General features: G+C 42.0%; 1 protein-coding gene across 1 annotated transcript in view; it reads left to right on the forward strand.

Annotated features, from left to right (window-relative positions):
* Positions 1-26288, forward strand: part of tmtopsa (teleost multiple tissue opsin a) — a 115346-nt gene that overhangs the window by 12958 nt on the left and 76100 nt on the right. Inside the window, exon 2 of the mRNA XM_073849709.1 lies at positions 8967-9295. Within this exon, the coding sequence (XP_073705810.1) occupies positions 8967-9295 (329 nt within the window). The remainder of the gene's footprint in view (positions 1-8966; positions 9296-26288) is intronic.

The raw sequence follows: 26288 nt of genomic DNA on the forward strand, positions 1-26288 counted from the left end.
TGAAGGCAGCACGATTGATGATTCTGACAGTGAGGTAATGAGCAGTAAAGCAGGACGAAGTCGACGCAGTGATTACAATTTTGACAAAATAAAGTCTTTTCTGCAAAGAACTAAGAATGTGAAAAATGTCCAGTTTGATGAATTTTTTGCTGACAGGGAAATGTTTATTAACTCAGTGGCAGTGCTTATGAGAGGTGAAGGAGGGGAACAGTTTACAGTGCAGGAAATATACAGATTGAAGAAACTTGTTTCTAAACTGAAGTTAGAATTACAAAATGAAGATGGTTTTGAAACCACGTAATTTTTTCTTTGTTTTGTTTGGTTTGTGTCCTCTCATACTATCTATTTTAATGAGTGTGATGAGGCTGGGCTCTCTTAACTTGAATGGCTCTCGGGACATGCATAAAAGAGCATTGTTGTTTGAGCTCATTAAACAAAAGAATATTGATGTAATGTATGTTCAAGAAACACATAGTGATTGTTTTAACGAAATCGACTGGAGAAAAGAATGGGAAGGTGAAGTGTTGTTTGCCCACATGAGCTCCACTAGAGGAGGGGTGGCTATCCTCTTTGCTAAGAATTTCTCGCCTACTTCCTGCGAGGTTAAGCATGTGATACCTGGTAGACTTCTATCTGTAAGGGCTCAGTTTGAAAAATTCAACGTTGTTTTTATTAATGTTTATGCTCCTACAAATGGTAGTGAAAGAGTACTTTTTCTAAAAAATGTAAATGCAATACTGCAGAATATTAATTCTGATGACCTTCTGTTTTTGGGTGGAGATTTTAATTGTACAGAGAATTATAGACTGGATAGGAATCATATGGAACCTCATGCTGCCTCAAGTCTTGTTCTAAGGGAGTTGATTGAAACATATAGTTTGTGTGATGTGTGGCGGGATCATAATAATAATTTAAGACAATACACATGGGTACACAATCGAGAAAATTTTATTTCTTTAGCTAGGTTGGACAGGTTTTATTGTTTTCGGCATCACCGTAATGTTTTGAAAAGTTGTTTTATTACACCAACTGGTTTCTCTGACCATGGTCTTGTTACATGTAATGTGTTTATTGCAAATATAAAGACAAAGAGTGCTTATTGTCATTTTAACACTTCCCTGTTTAATGATGTGAATTTTAGAGATGTTTTTGTTGCTTTTTGGAATAAATTTAAATTGAGAAAACAATGTTTCAAAAATTTACGCCAGTGGTGGGACTGTGGAAAGGTTGAAGTGAAAGTACTTTGTCAACAGTATACTTTCAGTGTTTCTCGGGACATCACTAGACTAATGAAAAAACTTGAATCTGAAATAATGGAGGCACAAGGGTTAGCAGAGGCTACTGGGGAGGGAAGACATATTGAGACATTTAAAACTAAGACATCCTTTCTTGCGGATTTGCTCGGCATTAAAGCAAAAGGGGCTCTGGTCCGATCTCGTTTTCAAAATCTAACACAGATGGATGCCCCATCCAAGTTTTTTTTTAATCTGGAAAAAAAGAACAGTCAGAGTCGTTATATTCACTCTTTACGCTCGGAAAATGGGCAAGAATTAACAAATATATCTGATATTAGAAAACGAGCTGTACGGTTTTATGATGAATTGTATAGGAGTGAATATAGAAAGGATGAGATGTTATCTGCTGGCTTCTATGAAGGTCTGCCAAAGGTCTTGGAGGACTCAAAGGCAGAGCTGGAGAGGCCTCTTTCTGAAGAGGAACTTCTGAATGCTCTGAAGGGCATGGAGAGTGGAAAAACTCCCGGGATGGATGGACTCCCTGTTGAGTTTTATAAAGAATTTTGGGCTGTACTGGGAGAGGATTTGCTGGCAGTCCTAAATGAAAGTGTGACTGATGGCTCTCTGCCTCTGAGCTGCAGGAGAGCTGTAGTCACATTACTACCTAAAAAGGGTGACTTGCAAGAGATCAAGAATTGGCGACCTGTGAGTCTGCTGTGTTCTGATCTTAAAATCTTTTCTAAGACTCTGGCTAACAGGCTGAGAAAGGTGATGGGGCAGGTGATACATCTTGACCAGACTTATTGTGTGCCGGGCAGGTCAATTACAGATAATGTCTGCCTCATACGGGATGTTTTAAGTGTCTCAAGTCTTTTAGGGGTAAACTTGGGGTTTATCTCAATTGATCAAGAAAAAGCATTCGATAGAGTCGAACATCAGTACTTATGGGACACCCTAGAGGCCTTTAATTTTAGCTCTGGTTTTATAGGTATGATAAAAGTGCTGTACCAGGACACTGAGAGTTTACTGAAGATCAATGGTGGTTTGAGTGCCCCTTTTAAAGTTAGCAGAGGGATCAGACAAGGCTGTGCACTTTCTGGTATGCTTTATTCTTTAGCTATTGAACCAATGTTGAATAAGTTAAGAGTTCAAATAAAAGGGTTATTGTATCATGATTTACAACACCAAATTTCAGCTTATGCTGATGATGTAGTGGTTATGATAAATGGGCAACAAGATATTAACCAGCTGGTCTCTACTGTCAGCGATTTTGGAAGAATTTCAGCTGCAAAAGTTAATTGGGAGAAGAGTGAAGCACTGGCTGTTGGGGAATGGGTGGAAGGGCTCCCAAGACTACCTGGTGGGATGATATGGAAGAGGGAAGGTTTTAAATATCTAGGAGTATATCTTGGGGACTCAAATACCCAACAAAAGAACTGGGAAGGGCTAATTGAGCAAATAGAAGGAAAATTAAAGAAATGGAAATGGATTCATTCACAAATGTCGTTTAGAGGGAGAGTTTTAATAATCAATAATTTGATCGCTTCAACATTGTGGCATAGGTTATTTTGTGTGGATCCACCTGCTGGAATGCTGTCCCGATTACAGACAATTTTAGTGAATTTTTTTTGGGACAGTTTACACTGGGTTCCTCAAAGTGTGCTTTTTCTTCCAAAAGAGGAAGGGGGGCAAGGGTTGGTACACTTGCCAAGCCGACATGCGGCGTTTCGCTTGCAGTTCATTCAGAAATTCTTGACTGGCCCTATGGATCTGGTGTGGAGAAGGATGGCAAATTCAATTCTACATACAGTGGATGGACTTGGACTGGATGCGGCACTGTTCCTAATGGATGTTAAACAACTACGTCTGACTGGTCTACCTCAATTTTATCTTGGACTTTTCAAAGTGTGGGGACTTTTAAAAGTTTGCAGGCTGGAGGCGACCAATTCTGTGTACTGGTTATTAGAGGAGCCTCTTATCAAAGGAGCTCGTATGGACATTGCAGGTGGGAATGTGCCAGGACTTACACAGATACTGTGTGCTTCTAAGCTTGTGACATTGCAGCATTTGGTAAATGTGGCTGGTCCTGAATTGACTGATATAAATGCAGTCGCCTCTGTCTTAGGTCAGAGGTCAACTCGCCACACACAACTCATTGTAAATATGTGGAAAGCTAAGTTGACAAATGAGGAATTGTTATTAATAAAGGATTTTAGTGACGGAAGGGTGTCTCTGAACATAGAAGATCCATTTCCAAGACTTGGGGTTACGCCAGATTTAAAGGAAATGTCAGGTGCCTTGTTAGATCTCACTGGTTTGAAAAATTTTGACTTGGGTGAAACAGATGGAAAAGTGATGTATAAGTGTTTTGTGAAGTTTTTTAATAAAGGAACATTAAATGGGAGGGTTGATACAGTATGGAGGGATAAACTTGGGTTAAATGGGGAAACAAAGCCAGTGTGGAAAGTGCTGTACAAACCACCATTGATAAAGCGATCTGGTGACTTGCAGTGGAGAATTTTACATGGGGCTGTGGCTGTTAATGCCTTTGTTTCAGTCATTAATTCGAACATTGACGATAAATGTGTATTTTGTGGTTCTAGAGAAACTATTTTTCATTGTTTCTTAGAGTGTGTAAGGCTACAAATGCTTTTTAGTTTGTTGAATTTGCTATGTGATAAATGTGGGGAAAAGTTTACACCCAATGTTTTCATTTTGGGGGCGGGGTACAATCAAAAGCAAAAGATTAAATGGCAGTTGCTTAATTTCCTGTTTGGACAAGCAAAGCTTGCAATTTATAAAACTAGGAAAAATAGAATGGAAAATAGGAATGGTCAAGAGATTATACCTCTGTTTAAAGCATTTGTTAAGTCAAGAATTGTTGTGGAGTTTAAGTATTATAAAGCAATGAAAGATTTAGAAGCTTTTAAACTACAGTGGTGTTATAACTCTATTTTTTGTACGGTGGTGGAGGAGGAATTATTTTTTGATCTTGTGTGGAGTTGAAGTATTTTTGTTACCATGATTGAATAAAGTTTATTTATTAAAAATCAATCTCTCACACACACACACACACACACACACACACACACACACACACACACACGGATATTTTATATTTTTTCTTTTTGTTTATTATGGGGACTAATGTTGTTTTGGACAGCACTGACTTTCATTATATGCATAAAAAGAGTTAAAACATTGTGCAAAGAACTAAAAGTCCTACAAGTTTGGAAAGTCTGAGCAAATTATGGCAGAACTTACATTTTTGGGTGAACTATCTAACCATGGTAGTCATCTGACAAGTGCATCTAGAGACCTAAAGACCAAGATGTTTTTCCTTGATTCTCAAAGCTGGTGTATTTGGTATATACAGCATGGTCTAGTGGTTTAGTTAATGGATCAGCAATCGGGCTGTAGAAGGATTCGATTTCGGGTGAACTTCATTGCGGTCATGCCCTTCAACTGGGTACTTCAGTTTATGTCATACGCCCTCGTCACACTATCACACAGTCAGCTGAACTCAATGTCCACATAAGATCTGAATGTTGGCCTCCTCTAATATTCACAAGAAGTAATGGCTGTTTTGTGGAAGACTTCGTTTACTTGATGCAGAATAAAAATAAACAAGCCATTGAGATTTAATTGTTATGAAGACAAAATATCTCTGCTCTGCATTGACAGACCTAGAAATTAAAGTGTTCGATACTAATAGATTGTCATATGTCTCCTTATGTTTCATGTCTTTTGCCTTTGTGTTTGCACTGTTGTGATTTGGTTTCTCCCTCTGTCTTCCCCCGTCCGTTTGTAATCATTTGGTTTAGTCCTTGTTAAGTCATTATCGTTTTCACCTGTGTGTAATCATTAGTTTGCTTTATAAGTCAGTCTCTGTTTTCAGTCCTTGGTCGGTCATTTCACTTATTACGTTACCCCGTGTGTGGATGTCTCCTGCCTTTCTGAAGTATTATATTAAAGTGATTTATTATTGGATTTACGTCTCCCGTCTCATCAACCAGCACTACACCGTGACAGAATGACCGACCCAAATTGCAGTGCTGAGGAACACCTGTGGAGCTTGAGGCAGAGCGGTCGGGAGTTGGAGCGGTATGTGGAGGATTTTATTGAGCTTTATCATCGGGTGAGCTTGCCCGACCCCTCTATTGGCATTGTGTTTCTGTTGGGGTTGGACAAGGATATTATTCGTAATCTCTCTGTCCATGATGTCCCGTTTGTCGAGTTGGTTAGCATAATTCTCTATTTAAACGGCTCCAACTTTGAGATGGAGCAAATAGAGAATTCCAGTCCGATCCAACGTCCAACCCCCTCAGAAGCACAATGCATCGCACCAGCTCACCCAACGCCAATAGCCTCTACATACCGATCCAACAGTTCAGACCGCCTGCCTCGCCCTGAACATCCGGCAACCCTCCAGAGCTCCATAGACTTCCTCAGCCCAACACCGCTGGCCACCGTTCCTGATCTCCCGGTCGAGATGACCGCAGTCCCTGATTTCCCGGCCGAGGTGGCCACAGTACCTGATTTCCCGGAGATGGCCAGCGTTCCTGATTTCCCAGCCGAAATGGCCGCTGTTCCTGAGTTCCTGGCCGAAATGGCCGCTGTTCCTGAGTTCCTGGCCGCAATGGCCCCTGTGCCTGATTTCCTGGTCAATATGGCCACAGTTCCTGATTTCCCGGCCAGGATGGCCGAAGTTCCTGATATTCCTGTCAAGATGGCCACAGTTCCTGATTTCACGGTCAAGACGGCCACAGTTCCTGATTTCCCGGCCGAGATGGCCACAGTTCCTGATTTCCCGGCCAAGATGGCCGCCAAGCCTGAATCCCCGGCCAGAATGGCCGTTGTTCCTGAGTCCCTGGCCAAGATGGCCGCCAAGCCTGAATCCCTGGCCAAGATGGCCGTTGTTCCTGAGTCCCTGGCCAAGATGGCCGCCAAGCCTGAGTCCCAGGCCAAGATGGCCGCCAAGCCTGAATCTGCACCCAAGATGGCTACCGTCAAGTCAGAATCTCCGCTGGTTCCGCCCAGTCTCCCAGAGTCTTCGCTGGTTCCGCCCAGCCCTCCAGAGACTGCGACGTCAGAGCGCCCTCCAGTGACTGCGCCGCCAGAGCGCCCTCCAGTGACTGCGCCGCCAGAGCGCCCTCCAGTGACTGCGCCGCCAGAGCGCCCTCCAGTGACTGCGCCGCCAGAGCGCCCTCCAGTGACTGCGCCGCCAAAGCGCCCTCCAGTGACTGCGCCGCCAGAGCGCCCTCCAGTGACCACTCGCCCAGAGCCTGCTCTTCCAGAGTCTCCGCTGGAGACGCCCAGCCCTCCAGAGTCTCCGCTGGGGTCATCCAGTCCTCCAGAGCCCGCTCCTCAAGAGCGCCGTCCAGAGCCCGCTCCTCAAGAGCGCCGTCCAGAGCCCGCTCCTCAAGAGCGCCGTCCAGAGTCCGCTCCTCAAGAGCGCCGTCCAGAGTCTCAGCTGGTCTCGTCCTGCCGTCCAGAGCCTCAGCTGGTCCCGTCCTGCCGTCCAGAGCCTCAGCTGGTCCCGTCCTGCCGTCCAGAGTCTCAGCTGGTCTCGTCCTGCCGTCCAGAGCCTCAGCTGGTCTCGTCCTGCCGTCCAGAGCCTCAGCTGGTCCCGTCCTGCCGTCCAGAGTCTCAGCTGGTCTCGTCCTGCCGTCCAGAGCCTCAGCTGGTCCCGTCCTGCCGTCCAGAGTCTCAGCTGGTCTCGTCCTGCCGTCCAGAGCCTCAGCTGGTCTCGTCCTGCCGTCCAGAGCCTCAGCTGGTCCCGTCCTGCCGTCCAGAGTCTCAGCTGGTCTCGTCCTGCCGTCCAGAGTCTCAGCTGGTCCCGTCCGGCCGTCCAGAACCTCCGCTGGTCCAGCCCAGCCTTCCAGAGCCACCGCTGGTCCAGCCCAGCCTTCCAGAGCCTTCGCTGGTCCTGTCCAGCCTTACAGAGCCCACTCTGAATTCCCCAAAGAAAATTTTGGGGGGGGGGGGCGCTATATACCCCTAGCCAACGTGGCCGGGCCGAGGACTGAGGCCAAGGCCACGGGGGCTGCCCAGCCATGGCCACCTGAACTGCCTGTCCGGCCATGGCCTCCTGACCCACCATGGCCACCCGAACTGCCTGTCCGGCCGTGGCCACCTGACCCGCCATGGCCACTCGAACTGCCTGTCCAGCCGTGGCCGCCTGACCCGCCATGGCCACTCGAACTGCCTGTCCAGCCGTGGCCGCCTGACCCGCCATGGCCACTCGAACTGCCTGTCCGGCCGTGGCCGCCTGATCCGCCATGGCTTCCTGTTCCGCCCTGGAGGCCTTCCCAACCCAGCAAGGTCCTGCCCCGTAACGGCCTCCAGGGCGCCCGCCCCCCCTCCCCGGTGTTTCCATCACGGCGCGAGACGCGCCTACCGGGAGGGGGAGATAATGTCATATGTCTCCTTATGTTTCATGTCTTTTGCCTTTGTGTTTGCACTGTTGTGATTTGGTTTCTCCCTCTGTCTTCCCCCGTCCGTTTGTAATCATTTGGTTTAGTCCTTGTTAAGTCATTATCGTTTTCACCTGTGTGTAATCATTAGTTTGCTTTATAAGTCAGTCTCTGTTTTCAGTCCTTTGTCGGTCATTTCACTTATTACGTTACTCCGTGTGTGGATGTCTCCTGCCTTTCTGAAGTATTATATTAAAGTGATTTATTATTGGATTTACGTCTCCCGTCTCATCAACCAGCACTACACCGTGACATAGATTTGCACAGAGGTATTTTCCTTGATTACTTCATTAATTGTAGGATCTACTAAATTAAATGCATATGTGACTGTGCATTGCTCCAAATCAAATAAAAACTCTAACTACCTTTCCCTGACTAAAATAATTTCTAATTATAAAATTTAATTTTAAATTTAAAAAGATTTACATTATCTGATTTCAAAATACATTGCACTAGGTCCAATTAATCTGCTTAATGAAGAAAACTGGTACAAGATGTTATGGAATGTTATTTAATCCCAGGACATTCAACAGGACAGCCCCAGGCTTCAAAATTCAAATTACACACTACTTCTGTCCACTTTACTGATAATAGAAAATCAATAAGAGGTAAAGCTAAATCTCAGATATTTGAATTCACTTCCTTGACATGAACACTTTGGCTTTGTGGTACTATCAAAACATTCCGCTGTTTGTGGAGTCAGTGAAAGACAGAAGACAAGGCCAGTGTCACATAAATTGCACACTTCAGCTTTAAAAGCTGACTTGTGGATCACTTGCACCTAAAACTGCACAACAAAGAGTATGAATAAAAAAAAACAAAGCCTTACTTATCAGGCAACTCAACTGAACTCTGCAAAAGTACAGAGCTGCTGTTTATCAGTCTTGAATTAATAGTAGGACATCAGTTCTGCCCTTCTGAATGACTTTTCTATGCCTGTTTAAAAAATTCCCATAATTAAACTCCACGTGAGCAGTTTTTCCGTAATGGAATGACACATTGGACAGTTAAATCAGTAAATCGGTAGCACTTTATTTTACAGTTCTGTTCTGCATGTACATACTATGCACTTATTATAGTAATTACAATAACTAGGTATTAAGTAACCTAACCCTACCCCATGTAGTTACCCTATATTACCAGTACTTTCTTAGGTAAGTATACTGTAAGTACACTGTAATTACATGCAAGTACATATACTGTAAATTATTATCATATAAAACATTATCAAAATATGTCTTTATGTTTTCTGCAGGCATTGTGTCACTCATCTCTCTGGCTGTGCTATCATACGAACGCTACTGTACAATGATGGGCTCCACAGAAGCTGATGCCACCAACTACAAGAAGGTGGCTGGTGGGGTGGTGATGTCCTGGCTCTACTCTTTAATCTGGACTCTGCCCCCTCTATTTGGCTGGAGTCGCTATGGCCCAGAAGGCCCTGGGACCACCTGCTCTGTAGACTGGACAACCAAGACAGCCAATAACATCTCTTACATCATTTGCCTTTTTATTTTTTGCCTGATTGTCCCCTTTTTGGTCATTATCTTCTGCTATGGTAAGCTGCTGCATGCCATTAAACAGGTGAGTGAAATACTGTCCACTGTTATTGGTCTAAAATCTGAAATCAGTTTTTCTACTAAATATTTTGCATGTGCCTTTGGTAGTTCAGTATTTGATTAAGGTTAGGATATTTGATATTTAGCAGCTGCTTAATAGTTCACTTGCTGTGGGGAGAATCCTGGGGTTATGTTCCTTTTGCAAGGGCATGATGCTGGTAGGGGATCTCAATAACTTTCTAGTTCTGGTTGCCAAGCTCCAAAAACAAAAAATAACTGAACACTATAAAATGGTCCATACAACATGCACTTTATTCTAAGTGTTCTATTGTGGCTAAATTGCATCATCAATGCACAACAATTTCTCAAAAATGGATTTAAAACTTGAGCAAATCGATTTGGTTGTCAAATGTCCCTTAACTGAACATGTGCCAGTTTGAATGTACCAAATGAAAAAAGGACATTTGAGAACTGCAGCAGATGGAATATTTTCATTAAATGACAATGCGGTTTTATTGTTCAGCAATAAAATAACTTTGATTTGGAATATTGCTGGCCATTATAGATCTTACATATGATACAAACTTCTGTCTGCTGTATTATCTAATGAAAAGATAATGAGTTTTCACTTTTATGTATTTTTTTTTCTTTGATTTGTTTTTAATGCAGTGTTGATTTCTAGGATTTCACATTTAGAGGTAGCCTGGCGAGCCAGACTTACATCAAGATGTTTAGTCTGGAAACTCTCCATAGACGCGGCTTACTCCGAGGGGCGGGATAAACGGTTGTCTCTCAAAATCCCTATGCACGCAATAGGATAGCGCTTCAACCAATCAGAGCAACGAAGAAGGTGACGTAGTTGGTATAATTGGTATATTAAGCTTTTTCCGTATCCAGTCGGCAAAACTCCAAACACATCTTCCTTTTTTAAAAATGACTTAAGTGCCGTTCTTTGCTCGTTTCTTAAAGAAAAACTTAACTCCAAGTCCTCCAGAGTCGCGGCCAAAGCCGATTCGAAAGACCGCTGTTCGACAGCTGCAGCCGCCATTCTTTGTTTTTCAAGTGGCAGCCGTCGCAACTCTGTCGTCATATGTTAAGCCCGCCCCGCCTACTCTATACGCGTTGTGATTGGCCTGACCCAATTTGGGTTTTTGCAGCTAGAAGGTCTATTGAGAGTGTCTAGACCCACCTGGCTGCAAAATAATTTTTGCTGCCGCTAGGGTGCGTCTAGATTTCTAGGCTAATTTAGAGGGGCTTTTAATTATCCTTTACTGTGTGTGAGAGCTTTTTTTAACTGAATAATACATAGCAGTGCTTGTCTGATGATGTATTGCGTCAGTAATGGCTTCATATTTGGTTGCATTTTATTTTACGATTTCACTGAAATGGAGAGCGCTTATATAAAAAATGAGAAATTAAGTGCAAATTGTGTGTGCTGACCACTGACCCACAGAGGAAAGGATAATAATGTAACAGATGTATTTTTAACTCTTGGTAAGATTAATGAAACAACCTATTCTAACTTACTTTAGTCACTGTTTTCAGCAAACATGAAGAAAGATAATATAATCACACACTCAGAGCTGAGATAAAACAACAACAACAACAACAACAACAACAAAACATTATTTTTATAAAATCACTGTGTAAAACAGTCTTGTTAGACAGAAAACTGTGAGCTTGAGTTTAGCACCACCCTTAATAAAACACACCTGAACAAGCTAATCATTGTCTTCCAGGTTACTAGAAACATCCAGACAGGTGTATTGGAACAGGATAAAGCTGAACGCTGTCCTCTAAGGGGGTGTTTTCACAACACTGTTTTAAATTAAAGATGGAAAACTTTTTATCCCTTTAGGTTTTCGAAAACAATATTATTATAGTTCCAGTGTACTTGGAAATACTTGGAATAACTAAGAAACAAATCATTCAAATGAGAGTGGTGGGTGGAATTTAGAGTAGGAAAATGTTTATAAATGTGCAAGCATGTTAAGTGTGTTTCTGAGAGTTACAGAACTGTGTGTATTACTACAATACTGCCTATATTGTGAACATAAGATTTGTGGCTTAAATGGGTCAGCCTGACAATGACAGAAATAATCATTTTTTGTGTATTGTCTTTGGACATTAATTTGTTATAAAGCTGCCTTATACTTCATGTACTGCTTTCTAAATAGAAAAATATACAGCGAATTTGTTTGTTGTTTATATCCAAAACATCCCATAAGTTTGCTGATCTAAAACAAAAAAACTTTAGTTCAGTCCCTTTCTTGTCTTTTGTTGTCCCTTTGTAGATTCTTTTAAATGGCCTGCCCAGCTTAAAGCTCCTTAAAGGGGTCATCCGATGCCCATTTTCCACAAGTTAATATGATGCTTTAGGGTCCTAATGAAAAGTTTGTAATATACTTTGATTAAAAATTCTCAATGGTAGTGTAAAAAACACTCATTTTACCTGGTAAAAATAGCTCTGTTCTCAGCAAGTGATATCAGTACCTGGCCCTTTAAATTATATGAACCTCTGCTCACCCCACCCCTCAGTTCTGTGGGGCGTGTCATTACAACGCACATGAGGTGTTGCCTAGACAACAGTTGAGGGTATTATTTGGGGAAATAATGATCGCGAGAGGCTTCGAAAACACATATGTGCAACCATATCAGTTTGAACCGGAGTTGGACCTGGAACAAGATGACACCTGCGAAGAAGTTCGGCAATTACGGCTTAAACAAGGCGTTTCTGAATGGTTAGTAAACTTAATGTCACTTTGATATATCTTTGTATGTACTGGCAGGATAGCGTACTGAGAGAGATACAAACGCGATGTGTTTACTGAGGTACAAAGCTAAGCTTAATGTAGTTTTATGACAACGTACACAGTTTGTAACTAGACAATCACCTTAATGCATTGTTCATTATAAACGTGCGATTATGAATTATATTGAGACGGATTTACATAGAGAAGACGACATAACCATGTTCTCTGAGAGTGTAAGTTACACTTTAATTCATCGTGAAACGTGGTAACTTTAGCACATTATTAGAAAAGGCGATTAGCAAAGATTCATAGAAAAAGAAATTACACTCAGGCAGGAATACGATTAGTTCATACAGATCTGTTTTTCAGCAGCAGCTTCTCATATAATGGTGAGAAATGATTCGCGTAAACATAAACCTATTTAGGTAGATCGGTGACACATTCCCTTAAAAAATAAAATTCAGCCACTGTCTCCTCAGCGGCTCAGATGTCGGTAGTAAATGACTGCTTTGTTTGCTGTTACACCCATCAACTGTACTCCACACTCGCTTAGGCAACATTCTGCTCCAGCATCGAAACAATGGCTGACAGTTTACTTCTCACTCGGGGCGGGTCTATGCTAAAACACTACTGTCTATCTTCTGTCGTGGGAGTGGCCTCTGTCGGTGTTACACCACAACGACAGGCATCTGAGAACGGCTCGATATGAGAAGGGGCAAATTATTTTACTAAATTAAAAGAAAACTACTGGGTGGATCTTTGTCATCCTAGGGTGGTTGTGCACATACTCTCCTAACACACATTTCAGTTCAAACAGCTTGTAAAAGTGCATGTGGCACCGGATGACCCCTTTAGGTTGGGCAGGTGAAAGCTCCTGTAGTCATTAGCATTCACTTTACCACATTACCATCCTAATCGCTGGTGTCATTCTTACACAGATAAGATGTTCTGACTTCATACAGCGCAATAAAATTTTAAAAATCCTTCAGCTACAGGGAATATGACACTCTTTGGTATTTTATTTATTAATTTACATACGTCTGGACTCTGTAGACAAATTTGTCAGTGTCCTCCCTTGTCGCAGAGAGCACACTAAAGCAGACCAGCTGACGGTGTTAAATTCCCAATTTAATAAAGCAGTTTTGCTTTGACTGCACGTTGCAGTGTGAGCAAAATCAATTAATCTGCTTTAAATTAGACAACTAAATACTCTGGTTTATTACAGATGAATAATCAATTATGGAAGAAGTTGAAGGTGATATAAGTCCTGATGATAGACTGAACTGAGTTATGAGATAAGGACTACTGAGCCACTCCTTCAGCATAATATATTCTAAACGTGACCTTTGGGAATTAGATGCTGAGTGATAACTTTTTATAGTCACAACACATTTGCCAAACCCATAGAAAATCGTCAGATCAAAAATATTTTTGATGCCCTGCTGATTTTGTACGTTTGCCCACTGACAAAGAAATGATCAGTCTATAAATTTAATGGTAGGTTTATTTTAACAGTGAGAGACAAAATACCAACAACAACCACAACAAATCCAGAAAAAATTTAATGAGTGAAATAAGTATTTGAACCCCTATCAATCAGCAAGATTTCTGGCTCCCAGGTGTCTTTTATACAGGTTAACAAACTGAGATTAGGAACACTCTCTCAAAGGGAGTGCTCATAATCGCAGCTTGTTACCTGTATAAAAGTCACCTGTGCACAGAAGAAATCAATCAATCAGATTCCAAACTCTCCATCATGGCCAAGACCAAAGAGCTGTCTAAGGATGCCAGGGACAAGATTGTAGACTTACACAAGGCTGGAATGGGCTTCAAGACCATCGCCAAGTTGCTTTATGAGAAGGTGACAACAGTTGGTGCGATCATTCGCAAATGGAAGAAACACAAAATAACTGTCAATCTCCCTCGGTCTGGGGCTCCGTGCAAGATCTCACCTTGTGGAGTTTCAGTGATCATGAGAACGGTAAGGAATCAGCTCAGAGCTACATGGGAGGATCTTGTTAATGATCTCAAGGCAGCTGGGACCATAGTCACCGAGAAAACAATTGGTAACACACTACGCCGTGAAGGACTGAAATCCTGCAGCGCCCGTAAGGTCCCCTGAATGATTCAGAGGAGAACTGGGTGAAAGTGTTGTGGTCAGATGAGACCAAAATCGAGCTCTTTGGCATTAACTCAATTCGCTGTGTTAAGTGGACGAGGAATGCTGCCTATGAGCCCAAGAACACCATCCCCACGTCAAACAAGGTGGAAACATTATGCTTTTGGGGTGTTTTTCTGCTAAGGGGACAGGGGGCACAACTGCACCGCATGTTGGACAATGGACAGGGCCATGTACTATCAAATCTTGGGTAGAAACCTCAGCCAGGGCATTGAAAATGGGTCATGGATGGGTATTCCAGCATGACAATGACCCAAAACACACGGCCAAGGCAACAAAGGAGTGGCTTAAGAAGAAGCACAATAAGGTCCTGGAGTGGCCTAGCCAGTCTCCAGACCTTAATCCAATAGAAAATTTGTGAAGGTTTGAGTTGCCAAATGTCAGCTTTGAAACCTTAATGACTTGGAGAGGATCTGCAAAGAGGAGTTGGACAAAATCCATTAAAATGATAGACTGATGATTTATTTGTCACTGGGCAAACGTACAAAATCAGCAGGGGATCAAATAATGTTTTCCCTCACTGTATGTAAGTTTGCACACTACTTGTTTAATTTGCATGTCGGCTGTTGATGTTTAGTTCACACAAAGTGTTGACATGCACTCAGAACATTGTGTTAAATGTGTGAGAGATATGTGAAAATACATTACGTTTTTTAATTAGCACGGTCAGCTGGCTGCTGTTGATGTGTGTGCTCTGAAACCCAAGTAGACAAACTGTGTGGTTTTTCTCTCTCTTGATCTCTGTCTCTTCTTTTCTTTCATCTCAAGTGGCGAAGTGGATTCTCTTGAGTTAGATATATATCTTATAGCTTTTTACTTGTATGTTTTATCAGATGGAAGGACTTTCAGCTATGTGTTGCTGCCTTTTATAGGCAACTGAAATACAAGCTCTAAATCAATGATCACAGAACCCCCTCAACCAGCAATTTTCAGCCAGCAATCTGATTTTTAGACTGCTCAAAATGCACATTATTAAAATGGACACTTCTTTTTTTCTTTAATTTATGTATGCATGTATTAATTTGTAATTGAATTCTGCAGTATTTATGATTTATCTACTGTATGTACATCATGTTTCAAAAACACAATGACACAATGACACAATGACATCTTTTCCTATGATGTGTATACCAGTGCAAGATCTTGGAAATAAGGTTGTCTAACTGCCAGATGAGTTTCAATCCCTCCACTCCAGCACATTAAATGTGATTAGCAAATGGCAGTGATTCAATAATCCAATCAATTCCCAACAAAAACAAGTCACGGTCTCATTTGGGATGAATAGTTTGTTGAAATTTCTGGTTCATGCCGACTCTAATGTTGTCACTGCAGTTAAGAGGGATATAGACCCACGACTGCCGACTGGTGGGTCCTCTGGGCTTTTAATCTTTTAAAGAGACAGATGATTTTCTAGTTTTATATAGTTTATAAAGATAAATTGTGACATACTTTTTTGTCTTTTACACTCTAAACTTGCCCATCAGGATACATTTATTACATTTATAAGTGACAAGAGCATACACTGTTGCTCTTAGTTTACAGGAGTAGTTTACAGATATTGTACTCACACCCTTGTCATCCAAAATGTTCACGTCTTTCTGTCTTCAGTCATAAAGAAATTATGTTTTTTTAAAGAAAACATTTCAGGATTTCTCTCCATATAATAGACTTCTATGGTGGCCCTGAGTTTGAACTTCCAAAATGCAGTTTAAATGCAGCTATTAAAGGGTTTTAAACGATCCCAGCCAAGGAAGAAGGGTCTTACTTAGCAAAACGACCGGTTATTATTATTATTTTTTAAAATGTACAATTCATATTCTTTTTAGCCTCAAATGCTCATCTTGTCTAGCTCTGCGTGTACCCTGTGTATTCCGGTTCATGACAGTTAGGGTATGTCAAAAAAACATCTAATTGTCTCTTGACTTCAAAATCTTCCTACAGTGCTGCAGAAGTACCGACCCAGTGTTTACAAAGTGAACATGCAAAGAAGGCCAAACGTCTTTACAAAAATAGGCAAAACAGTGATGTAGTGTCACGTATCTGGTCTATCCTGTCATCATGAACTCTTGCACCACACTTCATGGACTTCATTCCCCACAAGCCACTGCACTAATCACTGCATTCACCTGCTCTCACTTTACTGATTACCGCTCACAGCTGCACCTCATCACACTGACTGCATTTAAACTTCTCACACACACAGCCACTCTGCGAAGTCTTATTGTTCCGTATGGTCTGTATTTCCGAGCGTTTCTTCCCGAGTTTGTTTTCCCTGTGTTTTGATTCCTGGACTCCCTCCCGTGTTTGATTCTTGCTGCCAGCCCCGACCTTTCTGCCTGTTTTTTGACCACGATTTCTGCTTGACCCTTTGTGTTTGTTTGTTTGATTAAATGCTGCAAATGGATCCGAACGTCTCTGACCCTCCTTGTTACAGAAGACTTCGCCATTACAAGGATCCAGCAGCTATTGTGGAGTTATCCGGTTCCAGCATGGATTCAGCTGTACAGATCATGCGTCTCAAGCAGGGTGAGCGGTCTATTGAGGATTACGTTATGGACTTTGTGGAATTAGTTAAGCAGACTTCTATGGATAATCTGTGTCTGATGATATTTTTTCATGGAGGACTTTCTGAACCACTCCGCTCCTCAATGCCACTTTATGAACCTCATTGGGCTTTAGAACACTACTTGGACATTGCACTTCAAATGATTGGCTCACCTTTAACTGTGGGTGATCTAGAAGAGCAACCGCCCAAGCCTGTAAGCAAGATGGCTTCCCTTCTAGAGTCTTTTCACAAGATGACCTCCCTTCTAGAGTCTGTTCGCAAGATGGCCGCCCTTCCGGAGCCTGTTTGCAAGATGGCTGCCTTCCCAGAGCCTCCGCTGGTTCAGCCCAGCCTTCCAGAGCCTCCGCTGGTTCAGCCCAGCCTTCCAGAGCCTCCGCTGGTTCAGCCCAGTCTTCCAGAGCCTCCGCTGGTTCAGCCCAGTCTTCCAGAGCCTCCGCTGGTTCAGCCCAGCCTTCCAGAATCTCCGCTGGTTCAGCCCAGCCTTCCGGAGCCTCCGCTGCTTCAGCCCAGCCTTCCGGAGCCTCCGCTGGTCCCGCCCGGCCTTCCAGAGTCTCCGCTGGTCCCGCCCGGCCTTCCAGAGTCTCCGCTGGTTCCGCCCGGCCTTCCAGAGTCTCCGCTGGTCCCGCCCGGCCTTCCAGAGCCTCCGCTGGTTCCGCCCAGCCTTCCAGACCCTCCGCTGGTTCAGCCCAGTCTTCCAGAGCCTCCGCTGGTTCCATCCAGTCGTCCTGAGATTCCTGTCTGCCCGGTTCTGGTCACGGAGGCCATGCATGGACTGTGTGGGTTCCCACCCACCCTCCCTGCTGCTCCAGTCCCGCCACCTCTGTCTCCTGACAGTCCCTCTGCTCACCCACATCCCACCTTCGGTGCAGAGGACTTGCCGTGGGACTGCCAGTCTCCATCGGTGTCCAGACTGAAGGATCCCTCACCATCACCTCCAGTCTCAGAGTCCTGGACTCCACCTCGGCCCTCCGACCCTGCGGCTCCACCCCGGCTCTGTGCTCCCTCGTCTCCGTTGTCGGCCGTCGGCCCACCAGCTCCTCCGGGCTCCATCGTCTCTCCGGCTCCGCCCCGGTCAGTCGTCGCCCCACCTTCGCCTCTGGACTCTACTCCTCCGGCTGCGCCTCGTCACTCCGTCCTGCCGGCTCTGTGGACCTCCTCCCTCCCGTGGGCACAGCCTCGATCCTCTGTCACTCCGGCTCCGCTGCGTACCTCCGGACCTCCATCTCCGCCGGGGTCGCCAGAGCCTTGGGTTCCGCCTTGGTCCTCCGGATCCTCTGTGTCGCCCAGGACCATCGACTCTCCAGTTTCGCCTCGGGCTCCACCGGCTCCACCTCCGTCGGTCGGCCCCAGGCAGGAGCCAACCCTTCCTCCACCATGGCTTCTCCCTCCGTCGGCTCCGCCTCAGTTCGTGGTTCCAGTACCCCTACATGGACCTGGCCCTCCATCCCTCCCCCCTGTTCCGCCTCCGCTCCACCACCCTCCAGGTTGTATTAGGTGGTTAGAGCGTCTGGAAGCCGCTCCTTGGGGAGGGGCTCTGTCACGTATCTGGTCTATCCTGTCATCATGAACTCTTGCACCACACTTCATGGACTTCATTCCCCACAAGCCACTGCACTAATCACTGCATTCACCTGCTCTCACTTTACTGATTACCGCTCACAGCTGCACCTCATCACACTGACTGCATTTAAACTTCTCACACACACAGCCACTCTGCGAAGTCTTATTGTTCCGTATGGTCTGTATTTCCGAGCGTTTCTTCCCGAGTTTGTTTTCCCTGTGTTTTGATTCCTGGACTCCCTCCCGTGTTTGATTCTTGCTGCCAGCCCCGACCTTTCTGCCTGTTTTTTGACCACGATTTCTGCTTGACCCTTTGTGTTTGTTTGTTTGATTAAATGCTGCAAATGGATCCGAACGTCTCTGACCCTCCTTGTTACATGTAGGGTGATTTTGAACTTATGAAAGAAATGTTTAAGAAATATTTTCCTTAAAAAACATAATTTCTTTACGACTGAAGACTTTTTGTTCTGGAAGTGAACTATTTATTTAATGTTTGAAAATTTGTAGTTTTAAGTTTGGCCTAAGTATTTTTATTTAAGTATTTTTTGAGATCAGATCTACAAATATTTTTATGTTAAACATCAGACTCAGGGAACATCTTTTCATTAATATGTTTTCTGCAGAAGTTGGATATCTATGATAAATATAAGTTTGCATCTTGTAGTGTATAATATTTACATCTTAATTCAGTTTTAGCTTATGTTCTCTGTGTTGACTCTTGTTTTGACATCTCAGTCACTGTATTTACTATGGTTATAACCACAAAGGCCTAGCAGCTGTTTAAGCATGCTTTCTAAACCATCAATTTGACATTTTCAACAGCATATAAAATAATCTTTTAAAATATTGTATGCTTGTGTAGGCAACAGCAGCTGCCTAATGCCTAGTGTGCTAAATGCTTTCTAAATAGACTTACAAATATACAGATAATTTGATTGGTGTGTGAAATAGTTTAAAGGTGCTGTAAGCATTTGTTTTGTTTTAGAATGTTGTACAAAAATGTCCCTACTACCTGGTAGATATCATTGAAATTGGTGTTTTAGTGATATCTGTTTCTGAGACATGGCCCTATAAACAACGAACCAGAGTCAGGATGTCTTTGGAATTTGCTGACAATGGTTTGCTTTTAAAAATTGGGGTTTTGCAGTAAGGGTGTGTGTTTGAAGTTAGCAAAATGTCTGAAATTACCTAAAGCACTTTTAATATCAACAAAAAGCTCTTGATTATTGATTTCTGTTAACATGAAAAAGTCAGTTGTGTCATCGTGTGACAGTTGTCACAATGTTGAAGTGAGTGACGATCATTGTTTGATTCACAAGGGTCACTGTATAAGTTGTATAACATGATATTTTTATAACAAGATATTTAGAATCCAATAACAGAATGTCTGCCATGCTATACTCACCATAATGTGGCAAAAAATGCTCAATAAACCCACTACCAATATTACTATATCTTACATCACTTGTGTTACAGTACCAGAACGGCTAGTCTGAAGGCATGTGTCAGAACAAGGGGGTCTAGAGACACGTGCTTGTCAGAAGAGGCTGGGGATGTGTAGATATAATTTCTAATTAAAAAACGATTGTACTGGTGCATGTTTCTTACCAGTCTGGGGAGAATAGTCAACAGAGCCTGCATTGGTGTGATTCAGCAGTACTTTGAGACAGCTCAGTGTAGGACATGACAGAATTAGAGAGTTTGGCCTCAGGTGCTGAATGTGTTCCTGGGCCTACAGAGACACTGGATGGACCGGTGTGGACATTATCAGTCCTGCTGCAGCTGTGTGGAGGTTACAGTCTGGGCAGCTCATTGCCTTGGGCGCAGACTCCTCGCACACAGATACAAATCCACACATGCTTTTTACAGCCCGAGGACTAGCACTCCAACCTATAGGGGGGAAATGCTGTGTGCAAAGAGAAAAGGAAACAAGTGCTCTTGTTTGTAATTGTCTACTGAAAGTATAACTCTATGTAATTTTTTTATGATGTAGCTTTGACTGGTTTAATTAGGTATGAGGTACAGCTAATATTACAGCGGTTCTAAGTGCGACCATGTAATAGATCCTTGTCAACTCAGTAAGTGGCCTTCTCAAGCTTCTCTTGCATAAGGCTACGTTAACTCTTATTGGTGAAAACAGCTTGTAATTAGCCACCTCTAGAGATAAATGCATTTTTTTCTCAGATTACCTAGCACTTTGTGCATTGTAGGCTGAGACTAAGCCTACTATTATTTCCAGTGAAGTGCAGCATGGAGAAGTGTGTGTGTGTGTGTGTGTGTGTGTGTGTGTGTGTGTGTGTATGTTATTCATGCTTGGGAACATATTATCCTTGTATTAGTATAAATTGTACCTGGCAGAATGCCTATACCAGGAGTCATTAGCAAGTGAGTAACTGGCCTACATTTTTCCCTTCCTTGTTTTGAGTAGCATATATAAGCATATTATCATAGGGGTTATACTGTATATTAAGTCATAGTTTGTTAAATGTATATAAGATACACATTTTATAGAGCAATTTTAGTTTAATAAAGTTTCATACAACATATTTGAATCAGAGAGTTCTCAATAAATAAAAAGGAAATGTTAAAATTTTTAAATCTTTGTAATTCTTTTGTAATTCTGACTGGAACCCCGGTGCAGTCGTGAACATGGAATTTACAGTATAACGAAGATGTCACGTAAAAAGCAAAATCTGATCGATGGATAAATCAAAAGTAGATCTGATATGTGTCTGTGAATATTAAAGTGTAAAGAGACTGCTATATAAATAATCAGCTTGTTTCTGTATGTCTCTGTTTTGTCTGCTACATACGGAAGTACGCGTGCATGACGCTAATGGTGTTTTAAGCATCTACATAAACATGAACATCACCAGAGCTGCTCTGAGAGAAAACCTAAATAAACATTTCCTAGTTTTATTTGAGAAAAAACATTGTCAAATACACTCTGAAACTCAAAGTTCCGCTACAACCCGTCAAAATAAAAGTTTTAACTTTGAAGTTATGACAGAAATATATTAGCATTGTACAATGTACTTAAAAGTTATAATAACAATAATAATAATATTCTTTATAATAATCAATGTCCATGTTTTAACTTAGCCTACCTCTGTTGTGCAGCACTTTGTATATAAATAAATATAAATACATTTTTATTTTATAACATTTTAAAACATTAATTACAATTTTAAAGTGTGATATAAATATACATAAGGCATGATGACATAATGACATTATTTTTTTCAGAAGAAGGACTTTAATACTTCATTAAAATGGTTTCAAGTTTGTTGCAATAAAGGATTTGTTCACTCAAATAACTTGTTCTTATTCTTATAAGAGTCATTGGTATGATAAGAGTTTATTGTTATTTATTATTTTATTGTTTAATATATATCATGAAACAGTGGTATTTTTGGAGACGATTATCATACTGTGAAAATCTCATACCGTTACAACCCTAGCTGACAGTAATGCACTCATCTCACACACGTTTGATAATAATAATGTGTTTACCTATGTGTTGGGCTTTAATTTCCATCAGAACAATCCACAGATTGAGAGTTGGGTCACTCTTGCACTCTTTACTGTAGCGACAACGTATATGCCACTTTGGCATAGTGAACACTTGAATATACAGCTACAAGATCAAAATCTGATACCTTATTACACTAAAAACCAGTCACTCATGAATTATCACGTCTGCCTGCTTTCACTCTAGATTGGCAGGCTTTTTCTCTAGAAAAGTGCAGGCTCACCGGCATCAGCCGACTTTGCAGTGTGCGTGTTTGTTCAGTAACATCATGATGACTAATTAAGTGGAGTACATGCAAACTTGGGTTTTGTTTGTTAACCAAATTGCCTATAAAATATACATGTTAAAAAAAACAACAAAAACAGCATACATTTTGTCCACCTGCTTGAACCAATTTTGACCCGCACAATCTGCCACTTAGGCAGAAATTTATGTAGTCTGGCAACACCGCATGGAATTGAACACACAGGATAATAGGCAGTGAACAAGAACAAAATGAGCTGTGGACATACTTATTTACTTGCTATGGACTATCTAACAACCTGTAACACAGTCGTTTTTGCACTGATCAATAACCTTTCATTAATGAGTGAATTCACAAAATTCACAAAATGTTTTGAATGTTACTATTTTATTACCATGTTATTACACCCTTTTTGTTAATTTCATTTACTTTGAAAACTCTGTTATGTTTTCAAACTAAATATACACATTTACATGCATAAACCTTTACTTTCAAGGCAAGGCAAGGCAAGGCAAGTTTATTTATATAGCACATTTCATACACAATGGTAATTCAAAGTGCTGTACATAAAAGGAATTAAAATCATAATAGCATAAAAATCATTAAAATTAAAGATAATAATCACAACAATAAAAACAGAGAATTTAAGAACATTTAAGATGAATTAAAACTGATTTAAAATTAATTAACACAGTAAAATGATTATACATAAAATATTGCAATCTGTTCGGACGTAGCACAGTGCTCATTCAATAAATGCACAACTGAACAGGTGAGTTTTGAGTCTGCATTTAAATGTGGCTAATGTATTAGCACATCTGATCTCTTCTGGAAGCTGATTCCAACTGTGGGCGGCATAATGGCTAAAAGAGGATTCCCCTTGTTTTGTGTGAACCCTTGATATTACTAACTGACTCAATCCTAGAGATCTGAGTTGTCTGTTAGGTTTATATTCAGTGAGCATATCTGCAATATATGTGTCACGAGTCTGGTCTGTGTCTGTGTTTGAGGACTCTTATTTTGTAGTTTTTGTCTCCCTTTGTTGACTGTCTCCCTGCCACTCTGCTCCCTTGTTTGTTTCTATGGACACTCATTTGACCACACCCACTCCTTGTTAGTTTCCACGGTTTCTAATTAGACCTTCCCCCTGCTCTGTGTATAAATAGTCTTGTGTTTCCTCTTTAGTTTGTCGGTTGTTAAATGTGTAATGTTTTGTCATGGTTGTTTCTTGCCCGAGTCTGAGTTCCTGTATTCCTTGTTTCTTTGTGGAGTTCCAAATAAACTACTGCATTTAGATCCTCATTCTGCCTCTTCTGACCATCGTGCCATTACAGTATGTAGGTCTTAGGCCATTGAGTGCTTTATAAACAAGTAAAAGTACTTTAAAATCTATCCTAAACATAACTGGAAGCCAGTGTAAGGACCTGAGGACTGGTGTAATATGCTCTGATTTTTTGGTTCTAGTCAGAATCCTGGCAGCAGCGTTCTGTATGAGCTGCAGCTGTCTAATGGTCTTCTTGGGAAGGCCAGTGAGGAGACCACTGCAATAGTCCACCCTGCTGGTGATAAAGGCATGAACAAGTTTCTCCAAGTCTTGTCTGTTAATTTCATTAATGCATTGGCAGAGAGAGTCAATGGGGCTGTAGTCATTTGGCGATAAGGCTAGGTAAATCTGGGTATCATCTGCATAGCTGTGATATACAATTTGGTTCTTTCTCATTATTTGACTTAGTGGGAGCATATACAGGCTGAACAACAGCGGCGCCAGAATTGAGCCTTGTGGGACTCCACATGTCATGGACGTCCACTTAGACTTATGCTCTCCTATACTAACATAATAGCCTCTCCCTTCTAAGTATGACCTGAACCATTTGAGAACCATCCCAGAAAGCCCGACCCAGTTTTCCAGTCTATCTTGAAGAATGTTGTGATCGACAGTGTCAAACGCAGCACTGAGATCTAGTAGTACCAGCACTGATATTTTGCCAGAATCAGAATTTAGGCGAATATCATTTATTATCTTTATGAGCGCTGTCTCTGTGCTATGATGTGGTCTGAAACCAGATTGGAAATGGTCCAGGTATCCATTTGAGTGTATGTAGTGGTTCAGCTGATTAAAAACAACCTTTTCAATAATCTTGCCTATGAAAGGAAGATTTGATATTGGTCTATAGTTGCTCAATATGGTGTCATCAAGATTTCTCTTTTTCAGAAGGGGCTTAACAGCTGCAGTTTTCAGGGAGTTTGGAAAAGCCCCAGAAAGAAGTGAGGTGTTCACCACTTCTAAGAGATCTGCTTCTAAACAGTTAAGCACACTTTTGAAAAAAGATGTGGGAAGTGTGTCAAGGTGGCAGGTTGATGATTTGAGATGCTGTACTGTTTCTTCCAAAATGTTGCTATTGATTGCTTCAAAAGCAGACAAAGTGACTTCTTTTTGAAATTGCGGTCGAATCTGTCTGACCTCTGCATAACTTGAGGGTGTGCTAATCATCTTTCTGATATTATTGATCTTCTCAGAGAAGAAGGAAGCAAACTCATCGCACTTGCTGTCAGAGAGCAGTTCACTAGGGATCTGACTAGGGGGGTTTGTTAGTCTCTCAACGGTAGCAAAAAGAGTGTGAGTGTTGTTTAAGTTGCTGTTTATAAGGTTTGAGAAGAACGTTTGTCTAGCTTTACCTAGTTCAGCATTGAAAGCATGAAGGCTGTCTTTATAGATGCTATAGTGAATTTCAAGTTTCGTCTTCCGCCACATCCGCTCAGCTTTTCTGCATTGTCTTTTCATACTCTGTACTGCTGTTGATTTTCACCACGGTGATTTGTTAGTCATCTTTCTGCTTTTCACAGGTGCAATGTCATCAATGACATTCTTAACTTTTGAGTCAAAGGACTCCAGGAGAAGATCAACAGAGTCTGCAGAAATGCTTGGCATTGAGGATATAGCCTTCATAAATAGCACACTAGTGTTATCGTTAATGCATCTCTTTCTGACAGAGACAGATCTACATTCATTAGGAGCAGAGATCAATATATCAAAGAAAATACAGAAATGATCAGATAGTGCTACATCCTTGATAACAGTGGATGAAATGTTTAGACCCTTACTGATGAGTAAATCAAGAGTGTGTCTACGATTGTGTGTAGGCCCATGCACATGCTGAATCAGGTCAAAAGTGTTCAACACCGTGGTAATTTCTTTTGTGGTTTTGATTTCTGCATTTTCTATGTGAACATTAAAATCCCCTGCAATAGCAAAACAGTCAAAGTCTGAACAAATCATTGATAGCAGTTCCTCAACAAAGGCTGGAGAGTATTTTGGGGGCCTGTAAATAATGATAAATAGAATGCGTGGAGCACCTTTCAGCACAATCCCTAGATATTCAAAAGACAAGTACTGACCAAATGTAACAATTATCAGTCCACTGAGACGGCGAGATGTGATGAACCCAAGTGCAGTTTATTTACAAGTGTGTAATCCAACAATGACATAATCCATAGACAGACGAAGACGTGATAAGACTTGAAACAAGCAGACTTGACTTGACTTAACTTGACATAAACAGACTTGACTTGACTTGGCTTGAACAGACTTGGCTTGAACAGACTTGGCTTGAAACAGGCTTGAAACAGACAAACACTCACCAAACAGCAGAATTACACTTCAATACACCTTCAATACGCGACCAGGACCATTAAAACACAAGGGCTATTTATACTAGACAAGGAGGATCACATGATACAAACAAACCAATGAAAAACAAGGAACAAGACCATAGCAACCAATGACAACCAATCAGAACGTGACACATGAAACTAGGGAACCAATGACAGGAATACATGAGGGAAGGGAAGCAAGACACAACAGCATGAAAATGATTACATAATAAAAGACATGAAAACATGAACATGAAACAAAACCCCAAAACAAAACCAAAAACACCCGTTACATTTCCCCCCCTCTAAGGGCGGCTCCCGACGCCCAAAACAAAACCCTAAACTAAAAAGTCCAGGAGGGTGGTAGAGCAGGAGTGAAATAGGGGGCAGGATGGAGGGCCAGGTCCATGTAGGGGAACAGATTCAGAATCATGGCATGGAGCAAGAAACAATGGGCAAGACCAAGGGTACAGTGGTGGACCTGGGCAGTGGAGTAATGGAGGACCTAGACAATGAAGCAGTGGCAGACAGTG

This window comes from Garra rufa, chromosome 10 (genome assembly GCF_049309525.1).
Source record: "Garra rufa chromosome 10, GarRuf1.0, whole genome shotgun sequence".
NCBI classification, from domain to species: domain Eukaryota; kingdom Metazoa; phylum Chordata; class Actinopteri; order Cypriniformes; family Cyprinidae; genus Garra; species Garra rufa.